The 11,104-nt window shown below is 35.2% G+C and overlaps 2 protein-coding genes and 1 pseudogene across 2 annotated transcripts; all 3 read right to left on the bottom strand.

Moving 5' to 3' along the window:
* Positions 681–3,402, bottom strand: LOC107614722 (annotated as a pseudogene).
* Positions 7,099–9,015, bottom strand: LOC107617779. Its single transcript, XM_016319642.2, has 2 exons — positions 8,181–9,015; positions 7,099–7,621 (listed from the first exon to the last, which is right to left on the bottom strand). The coding sequence occupies exons 1-2, from the start codon at positions 8,412–8,414 to the stop codon at positions 7,418–7,420; spliced, it is 438 nt and encodes a 145-aa protein (XP_016175128.1). The 5' UTR covers positions 8,415–9,015; the 3' UTR covers positions 7,099–7,417.
* On the bottom strand, positions 9,007–9,980 carry LOC107617777 (inorganic pyrophosphatase 1-like). Its single transcript, XM_021112370.1, has 3 exons — positions 9,538–9,980; positions 9,273–9,394; positions 9,007–9,159 (listed from the first exon to the last, which is right to left on the bottom strand). Exons 1-3 carry the CDS (start codon positions 9,673–9,675, stop codon positions 9,012–9,014), a joined length of 408 nt encoding a protein of 135 aa, XP_020968029.1. The 5' UTR covers positions 9,676–9,980; the 3' UTR covers positions 9,007–9,011.

The following is an 11,104-nucleotide window of genomic DNA, read 5'->3' as shown; positions in this document are numbered from 1 at the left end:
AAAATTAACAAAAAAAATTATATTTAAACATATTAAATAACAAAAAAAAACAGAAATAAAAATACACAATAAAAATATAATTTACCAACTTACATAGATTGGATGATCCAAATAATTTATAATATGTTCTTCCGGAACTTTATAATTACGAACCATTCTTTAAAATAAAAACAAAATAATATTTTTTTTCCTTCCTATTTTTCACCCTTTCTCCACGGTGAAGCAGCAGCAGCCAGCAAGCCCTCCTTGGAAGAACGCTTCTGTTTATATAGAGCAAGCCCTCCTTCCCCTCACTAACACTCTTTTTTTCTCATTGTAACAAAGGCTTCCGTTTATATATATAGAGCTGGGAATGCTGGGAATGCTACCACACTGTTTACTGGGGTGAGACTTGTCCCCTGCATGCCAGCAGCTCCAGCACGCCCCCCGTGGTGCATCGGGACTCTGCCACGCCAGCTTCACCACGCCCCTGCGTGGTGCCAGAAGAGCATGCTGGCCGCGTCATCTCGCTCCTGCGTGGTGAGACACGTTGCACCGTTGCAGGGTCACCACGCCCCTGCGTGTTGACCGGCTGCTCCACCCCCCGGTAATTCCTCCCATCCTCCAATATTCTCCCAAAACACCAATTACTTCTCCATAAGAAAAATAATTTCCGAGATTTTTCTTCCCTTTTTTTTTTTAAATAAGATAAATTTGGTGCTCTTTTAATTTGTACTGTTTGTGGGCCTATAGGTCAAATTTGATTCATATTTTCTATTTTCATCAAATCCAGTGGGCTCAGACTGGAGACCTGAAAACCATGACAGAACATTCAATTGGGTATGCAGATATTTTATTTTATTTTATTTAGCAATGAAAAAAAAAACAAATCGCCAAATCAAGGAGACACCACTCCGGTGTTCTAGGATCAAGCTAAGATCAACTTGTTTAAAATAGTATTAGTATTAGTCTAAGCTATAATGGGCTCAAAAATGAGCTTAGATTCATTAAGACACTCGACAAACACATCAGTTTCTATGTTCTCCTTGTTACCATCATCAAAAAGAGTTCTAGCCTTATCAATTGCAGAATTTAGCTTCTTCTTATCTGCAGGACAAAGCTTAGAACCGATTAAGGCTTTCTCCATGTCATAGACATAATCATCCAAAGCATTCATTGCTTTAACCTTCTCAAGAAACTCGTCATCTTCAACCTTGTATGTCTCGGCTTCCTCAATTAGCCTTCCGATTTCTTCCTGCGACAATCTTCCTTTATCATTTGTTATGGTAATCTAGTTTTTATTGCCGGTGGTCTTTTCCTCAGAAGTTACACATAGGATGCCGTCGGCATCTAAATCGAAGCATATCGATACAGGATGGCCTTTAGGAGCAGGAGGGATTCCTGAAAGTCTAAATTGACCAAGCAAGTTGTTATCGCTGGCTCTTGTCCTCTCACCTTCATAAATCTCTTCAAGCACAGACGATTGGTTGTCAGAGATCGTCACAAAAGTCATTGACTTCTTTACAGGAATGGTAGTATTCCTTGGAATCACAATGCTCATGACATCTCCTTTTGTGGCTTTACCAAGAGACAGAGGAGTAACATCCTGCAGCACCAAATTCGGGGCAGTACTCTCAGTGCCTCCATTCAACAAAGCAGCCGCAACAGCCGCCCCACAAGCGACAGCTTCATCAGGATTGATGCTCTTATAAAGCTCCTTTCCCTCGAAAAATTCTTGCAACAACTCCTGCACTTTGGGGATTCTAGAAGAGCCACCAACAAGGACTACATCATGCACACTTGCCTTGTCCATTTTCGCATCAATGAGGCATCCAGCTACCGTTTCCAAGCACTCTCTAAAGAGATCCGCATTAAGTTCTTCAAATCTAGCACGCGTTAATGATGAATAGAAATCAATTCCTTTAAAGAAAGCATCTAACTCAATGGTGGCAGTAACGGCATACGATAAAGTCCTCTTTGCCTTCTCACAAGCAGTTCTCAGTCTCCTCAAGGCTCTGGCATCGCCGCTAATGTCAACCTTGTTATTCTTTCTTTTGAATTCATTTACAAAGTAATTCACTACTCTGTTATCAAAATCCTCTCCACCGAGGTGAGTGTTTCCGGCAGTAGCCTTAACTTGGAAGACCTTCCCCTTAATAGTAAGGAGAGATACATCGAAAGTACCACCACCAAGATCAAAGATGAATATATTTCGCTCTCCAGAGCAATCGGATCTTTTGTCAAGTCCATATGCAACAGCAGCAGCCGTTGGCTCACTAATTATTCGCATCACGTTGAGACCTGCAATGGCGCCAGCATCTCTGGTAGCTTTACGCTGAGAGCCATTGAAATAAGCAGGTACTGTAATAACAGCGTTACAAACAGGTGACTCTAAGTACGCCTCCGCAATCTCTCGCATTTTAGTGAGAACCATAGATGAAATTTCTTCGGCAGAAAAGTGCTTCTCTTGATCCTTGTATGTAACAACAATCATTGGTTTGTCATCAGCACCAGCAGTGACCTTAAATGGCCACATCAACAAATCATTCTTGATAACCGGATCACTATATTTTCTACCAATGAGTCTCTTAACATCTGAAAAAACAAAAGAAGGAAAATAAAGAAATCTTTTAAGTACAGTTTAGTTTAGTGCTAAAACTCCTTCCATTTGAAAATAAATGTCAAATTTTGAATGAACTAATATAACACAATTAAGTCTAAAAATCTACTCTTATATTGGGGAAAAGGGTAATGTCTATAATAGAAGCAGCTGCATTTACAGAAAAAGACCTCTCTGGACTAATACTATAAACAATAAGTAGAGTTTCTTTATCTTGAGTAAGTTTCTAACTTCACTTTCACCCAACAAGGGTAGTGAAGATGGAAGGAGCATAACAAACCAGCAAAAACACAACTTGAAATAAGAAGTAAAAGAAAAAACAAAGTGGAGTTTCTAACATTATTTTTTTTCTTAATGTATCCAAAAATACAAAGAGACTAATTTGTGTAAGGTAGAAAGCAAGAAAAAAAAAAAAAAACACATGCAAAAATTGAAAGTAAGAAGATTACTATTATTACTATACCGAAGACAGTATTAATTGGGTTAGCAGCAGCTTGGTTCTTAGCAGCATCTCCGATTAACCTCTGATTGGCAGTAAAAGCAACGTAGGAAGGTGTTGTTCTGTTGCCCTGGTCATTATGAATGATCTCCACTCGACAGTGTTGTTCCTGCCATACGGCAACACAAGAGTAAGTTGTGCCAAGGTCGATTCCCACTGCATCTCCTTCGTACTTTCTGGCCCTCTTCATGCTTAGATTCAGAACAAGCTAAGCGAAATGGTGAAATCTTGTGAAAATATCAAACTAGTAGTAGGATTTGCAATTGAAAAGCCATATGGATATTTGTATTGTAACTCGTAAGTCTTGCTGTCTTGTTTTAACCACCCCATAATTAATTCTTCCATTTGTTTTTAATATAGCAATGACTCTTGATTTTCGAGTAAAACCCCACTGGATCCTGACCATTATGCTAATTTTCATTTCGATTGAAAAATAACATTGCACTTCTTAACGATTAATTTTGTTAGACATTTTATTCTCTCCGTTAATATTTTGGTCCAAAATTAACGGATTTTGTCTACATATTAATATATTACGTTACCTAATGACATGTTGAAAAACCATTTTAAAAGATAAAATATCTTTGTTGTATCAACAATACACTGCAATAAAATAAGACAATTAAACTCATGAAAAAAATTTAAGAAATACTTAAATCCCTAATTAATTTATACATAGACACATAAACCCATAATAAATTATGAAATAAGATAAATATCTCTAAATTTCAACAAATCATTGTACCTATTTTGTTAGATAATGTGTAAGAAAAAGTTGGTTTCAAATGGTATTATTTTCATCACCTTGATGATGGACAATACAAATATGAAAAGTTAATTTGGCCTGAAAAAATTTTTAGATAATGATTAATCAAGACATTAGGTCGACCTTGATCACGTACAATGTGCTGATCAATGGTCTTACAAGATCTATCATTTGAAGGAAGTTAAAAAATTTGTGAATGAGATGAATGAGAGAGGTTTAAAATATGACAAAATTACATTCACGATGAATATTGTAAAGATGGGGACATAAAATTTGTATTAGAGACTAAAAAGAAAATGATTGAAAGAGATTGAACTTGATGAAGTAGTTTTTATTGTGTTCATATCAGGACTTTACAGAGAAAAAGAAAGAGGAGGAGTAAATACAATGACTTATTAAAATTTAGGGATATTTATCCTACTTTATAGTTTATTACATGTGTCTATGTTTAAATTAGGGTTAAGTACTGAAATCGTCCCTAAGGTCTGGGGTAAAAATCAAAATCGTCCCCGACCTTTTTTGTTATTAAAATCATCCCCAACATTACAAAATGTTATAAAATCGTCCTTTTTTTATCTCAATTTTATTTTTTGACCAAATTACCCTTAACTATTAATAAAAAAATAAAAAATAAAAATAAAAACAAAAACAAAAAACTCCTCCCCCCACCTCCACCTCCACCTCCACCTCCACCTCCGATGTCTCTTCCCAGTGAGAAAACCCAGCTTCTTCCTCTTCTTGTTCAACTTCAACACCGCCACCCTTCTTCGCCCTCCCCTCGCGCTCTCTCTCCTCTACTCCTCTGCCACCAACAACACTCACTGGCAACAATAACAATTCTTTTTCTCTTCTTCATCAGCAACAACAACAAATCCAGCAAATTGAACAATAACAAATTCAGCAAAATAAATCACTAACAAATTTAAATTTGACAACAGTTCAACAATCATCAATTGCAGTTCAACAAATAAATCTTCGTTTTTTTCGCCAGTGAAAAAAGTTCAAGCAGAAGTAGAAGGAGAAGCAGAGGCAGTCAATCACAGAAGAAGAACAACAACATAGAAACCAGATTGATAATCAGAAGCATGCAGAAGCAGCAGAACCAGAAGAAACCATAAGAAACTAGAAACCAGAAACTGGCGAGGAGTAGCGACACCGACGGCCGAGCGAGGAGGAGGAGCAGAAACGGCGGAGATCCAGCAGAAACGACGAGGAACAGCGGTGGTGGCGGTAGCGAAGAGCGGCGGCGGCAGTGAAGACCGGTGGCGGCGGCGAGGCCCCTTCCCCTTCCCCCTCTTCTTCCCAAACCCCCCTCCCCCCTCTTCTCCCTTCGCGTTCCCTTCCCCCTTTCCCCGAGGAGCAGAGCGGCGGCGACAGCGAAGAGCGATGGCAGCAGTGAAGACCGGTGGCGGCGGCAGTGAAGACCGGTGGCGGCGGCGAGGCCCCTTCCCCTTCCCCCTCTTCTTCCCAAACCCCCCTCCCCCCTCTTCTCCCTTCGCGTTCCCTTCCCCCCTTTCCCCTTTACGCGTTTTCTTTCTTTTTTTTATTTTTATTTTTTAAGTTAGGGTTTTTTTTATTAATAATGAAGGGTAATATGGTAAAAAAATAAAATTGAAGTGGAAAAGGACGATTTTAATAACAAAAAAAGGTCGGGGACGATTTTGATTTTCACCCCAGACCTTAGGGACGATTTCAGTACTTAACCCTTTAAATTAGTTAGAAATTTAAATGTCTCATAAAAAAAAATTTAGAGATTTAATTGTCCTATTTTACTGTAGCGTATTATTGACATGGCAGGGGGTGTTTTGTCTCTTGGAATGGTTCCTTGACACATCATCAACTAACGTGACACATAGACAAAATCCGTTAGTTCTGGACGGAGTCATTAACGGAAAGGGTAAAATGTCTGACGGAGTTAATGGTTAGGGACCGCAATGTCATTTTCCAATCAATGAAGGACGAAATGAGAGTTAGCGAAATGGTTAGGGACGGGGGTGTGGTTTTACTCTTTGATTTTCACTTTATCAGCTTTGGGACTTCAAAAGCAAGTAAATATACTGATTTGATTTAGGCGATAAGATAAACCGATAAGATAAGGGTTTATCTATCATATACCCTAAAGGCATAATTTAAGATTACAAATTGAGAAAATTTATGTTGAAAATAAGACACATTTAAGTTTCTAATACATTTATTTTATACCTATTAAATAAAAAAAATTGAAATTTTCTACTAATAATAAGCTTATTATGTGCCTTAAGAACACATGTTAGCTAAACCCATAAGATAATTAAATTTTTGAAAATTCTGCTATGAATTTGCTTTATATAAATAAATGATTAAATGTACACTAAAAATTAATTATTAAATTAATTATTCGTATAAAATATATATTAAAATAAAAAATGCTATATTAAGTGTATACTAAAATTAACTACTAAGGGTGGCAAAGTGGGTCGGCTTGTCCCAACTCGCTCGCCCCGCTAAGCCCGCACCATAAAAGGGGACGGGCCGGCCTCCCCTGCCAACTAAAATGGGTTCAAAATGCTAGCCCGCCTTACTTTATGATGGATTGGCGGGTTAGCCCGCTTGACTCTTTTTTTTGTTTGAAAAGTGAAATTAATTAAAATTAACCAAAAAATAATAATTAAAAAAATCAAATACAAATAAAATATAGTCAAATTATAATATAAATTTTTTCATTATTTTTTTAATTTTTAATTTCAATAAAATTGTTCAAAATAATATTTGTCAATAGAATCATCTTTATTTTAAAAAATAAGTCACATAATTTAATTATATATACCAAATTATAAAATAAATAAATAAAGTTAATAACTAAAAAAATAAAAAAAATGAAAAAACGTGTTTAAAAATTATATAATTATTAATTTTGTAATAGTAATAACTCTTTTATTTAATAAAAAAAGAAAGAAAAAATAAAAATTTTTGGCCCGACAGGTTGGCCGGCCCACCAAAACCCGCAAATTTGGCGGTGCGGGTTTGACGGTTTTTTTAATTTGGTAGGTTTCAAATTCTAGTCCGACCCGCCTTTTTTAGCGGGTTCGGCGAGTCGGCCCGACGAATTCGACCTGTTTTTCCACCCCTGTCTAAAATAGTAAAATCAATCATTGGTATAAAATATATATTGAAATATAGATATATATTAAAAATAAATTGAATAGCTAGTGTTTAAATTTCGTTACTGTAATTGTAGAACTCAAGGCAAATCTATTTGGAAGAGTTGATAGATTTCTCTTTTATTAATCACTAACTAAACATATTTATTTTTTTTGTCCAACATCTATTTGGCTAGCACCTAAGAACGACAACACCATCCAAATCTACATGTACCTGCCACGCCCTAATCTAATAGAAGCATGTAACATCATCATTGTCTCTTTCAATTCAAAAAAAAATAAAAAATCAGCTTCACTAATAATAATGGAGAATCCTAATTTCTTCAGTCACCAGCTCTTTTTATTTCAATTGGTTTCAATCTTGGGAAGAAAATTACCAATACGAAAAAGCTGTCACTAGGAAAGATTCCAAGTTAAAATTTGACATATGAATTTAGAGTGCTTAAGCAATGTTGAGAACTGAGAGGCAGCAGGTGAAGATATGGTTGCCGTGGCACATGCGGAGGACGTGGAGACAGCACAGCCAAGACTCGGAGAGGGAGTTTTCTACCATTGTTGCGAATCTGAGCACGTGCTTGAGGTGGTGAGGCAACTGCACCAGATTGAGATGTTGGCTTCTGATAAAAAAAACAACAAAATCAATTACATACGGTTAGAGACAGAGCAGACACATAACAAAAAATCAAGATTTTTTACACATCTCTTCGGTTCGGTTCGATTTGATTTGGTTGGTTTTAAATAACTGAGAACCGGAAAAGGCTGAATTTAATCTGACTTTTATTTCTAGATTGATATTGGTCAGACTAATTCAAGTTAATCAATGTCAAATTGTTCTTAGCTCATGTGGAAGAAATGAAGAAACGGCAATGGAAAATTGAAACATGAATCTCTTTTTTATTATTATTTCCAATATGTAAGTTGTAAGCATTCAGATATTCACAAAATGTTAAGAGATAGAGACAGAGCAAACAGTTATTTGTATTTGATATAAACCATGGCTGTGTCTATCTTGAACAACCTTTGGAGATTAACAACCTTGAGAAAAGGTTGATTTAGGGGTCAATAAGGCAAGGTAAGGGGAAAAAAAAGTGGGTGAATATGGAAAATCCCTATGACTTTATGGTACATTTTTTTTTGCACAAAATGTTAGACTAAGGAATATAATCAAGGCCTAACTGGAAGAACTTTAGGCAAAGCCTCATGAGCAGTGACAGATAGAGTCTGCATTTTGCAATCTGACGAGATGAATTGTTGAGAGCTTTCATCATCCAAAGAGTTGATCTTGTTGATTAATTGCAACAAAACTTGCTCAAGTTCTTGCCCATCACTCCATGGATGGATTTCAGCCTTAAGAAGCAAAGGGTCTTTGCAGATCAAATCCCACACTGGAAAGTTCTTCCTTGGCATCATGAAATCTCTCTCTCTAAGCCTCAAGCTTGGGCAATAATCACCACTTCCATCACCAAGATATATGATCCTCTTGTTCTCATCACCATTGTTGGATAGTGAATCTTGTATCCTCTCTATGATTAAACCCTAAATTCATCATTGAAAAAAAAAATTACAATGTCATCTAAATAGATGTCACATTTGGTACTATAGTCAATTTTTTTACACATACTAGTTGAATAGTTATTCAAAACCTTAGATTTGATTGGTGAATATTATAAATAAAGTTGATAAGATTTTTCTCCCTTTTTTTTTTCAAATAAGATAAATTTGGTGCTCTTTTAATTTGTACTGTTTGTGGGCCTATAGGTCAAATTTGATTCATATTTTCTATTTTCATCAAATCCAGTGGGCTCAGACTGGAGACTTGAAAACCATGACAGAACATTCAATTGGGTAAGCAGATATTTTATTTTATTTTATTTTATTTAGCAACAAAAAAAAAAAATCGCCAAATCAAGGAGACACCACTCCGGTGTTCTAGGATCAAGCTAAGATCAACTTGTTTAAAATAGTATTAGTATTAGTAACATCTAAATTTCCGGAAGCTAGAACAAGTTAGTAAGGCAAAATTCTCAACCTTCCTTCTTCACTAACATAACCTGGGTTTGTGTTAATCTCTGAAAAGTATTCCTTTATTCCCAAATGCTCCAAAATTGTTTCAATGAAGAATAAGTTAGCATCACTCACAATCCTCAAATCACACCTGAAAAAAAGAAAAATTTACCACCTTAAATTTCACTCAAGATAAATAATACTAAAAAAGATAGTTAAATTTTTTCCTCCAAATTAAACCCATAGAGAGAGAAAGAGTGATACCCTAAAGCATGTGCAGCTTTAATGGCAGGTATTACTCTTGGGTGAATAGGAATTCTATGAAGAACTTCTTTAATTTCCCCAATGGTTTTTCCTTGTGCATGCATCTCCAGCATCAACTTATCCTATAAATCCAAATAATCAAAGGGGGAAAAACCATTAATTAAGTTCCTCCAGAAACACGAAATGCATGATATGTTCCTCAAACACAATGCAGGTTGCAAAACAAAAATGAATAAATATGTGAATGCAGGAAGAAAGAACATACCATGAGGGTGTTCCAAGGCATGGTTGGAAGAAGCTGATTGAACAAATCGGTGAAACCCAACCCATCAATGACCCAGTTATCACTGTCACAATCAACAATGGTTTTGTCGAAGTCGAAAACCACAATAATCCCAGACATGTTTCCTCTTTTTTTTTCTTCCTCTCTTCAGAAAGAACAAAGCTTTTTCTGATTGGGTGTTTAAAAGTACTCTCAAAATGTGTTCTTGGCTTGGATTTTTCGCCAACACATAACAATGGTATTTATAGCTGGAACAAGCTAAGCCCAACACCGAAATTTTAAAAAATAAAAAAGAGAGAAAAGAAAATATTATTTTGAAATTTAAGAAAAGAATTTAAAATTATATCCTAGATTCCAAAGGAATATTACATTGGAGATCCATGGGAATTGTTATTTCCTGGTAAGTGGTAAGGAGAGAGATTAAGATCTAAGAGCATGCATCTAAAAAGGTGGCATTTTCTTCTCTAGAAGAATTCATAATTCGGAAATCTCATTCTTTCCTTTGTATTAAATCTCAGCCGTCAGATTAGGTTGTCACGAGAATCGCACGGTGGAGAATGCGTTGAAGGCTTAAGGCCGTAAGAACACAACGCGGGAATATAAAGAGGAATATTCGAATGCATTTGGTTTTTGGTTACACTTTTTTTTTCCTTTTTTTTTTTAAGTTTCCTTTTTTATTTTTTGTGTATGTGATTACTTCATATTAAGTTTGGTTGGTGGCCACCAGTGGATGGATCCTGTAAGAATATTCCAGGTATAGTCCGTTCTAGACAAAGAAAGTTCTTCTATGAAGTAAGTGCATTCAATTTAAGTATACCATAAGATAAGATATTCGCTTTTAATAGTACTATTTATCTATCTTCAATTAAAAATATTGCCATAATAATACCTAAATTCAATAACAATGTTTTGATTTTCCCTTTAAATTGTTTCAAACATTTGATTAATTATTTAAATTTTTAGAGTAATACTGCATAGTCAATAATAATTTATATTTATATTTATAAAAAAATTTTATATAAAAAATATATAATTTATATTTATTAAAATTTATCTAAATCTATGATTATATAAGAATTATTGTTTTTCAAGATAAAAAAAAACAGTGCTGTATGTATCCATCACTATTGTTGTCGTTAGTAGTGTATTGTATTTTTTATGTGGCTGATACATTGCGCTTTAAACATGTGTTGCTGAAAAATCCAACTCAAATTGGATTCTCCCTCGGTTTTAATTTTAATCGCTCTTTTTGGCCTGTTACATTTCAAATTGAGAGGTCAAATTTCAAAGGCCACTTGAAAATAATATATAGTGTATTCTAATGTTTTTATTGACCATTCGTTAATTTGAAACACAATCATTTTCAAATTTATGTTACTATTAACAATTAAAATTTTATCTAAGTCAGAGTAATGTTAATAATTATATAATAAAGAAAGATACCAAATTCACATGACTTTGAAATTTTGAAATCTGAAGTAGGGTCAAGTCTGTCTCAGCCTTTAATTCACATGCTACCAAACCCAAACCTCTCCTCTTGTAACTGCAA

Source organism: Arachis ipaensis, chromosome B09 (assembly GCF_000816755.2).
Source record: "Arachis ipaensis cultivar K30076 chromosome B09, Araip1.1, whole genome shotgun sequence".
NCBI lineage: Eukaryota > Viridiplantae > Streptophyta > Magnoliopsida > Fabales > Fabaceae > Arachis > Arachis ipaensis.
The sequence above is the reverse complement of the archived record's forward strand: the minus strand, read 5'-3'. Positions and strand labels throughout refer to the sequence as shown.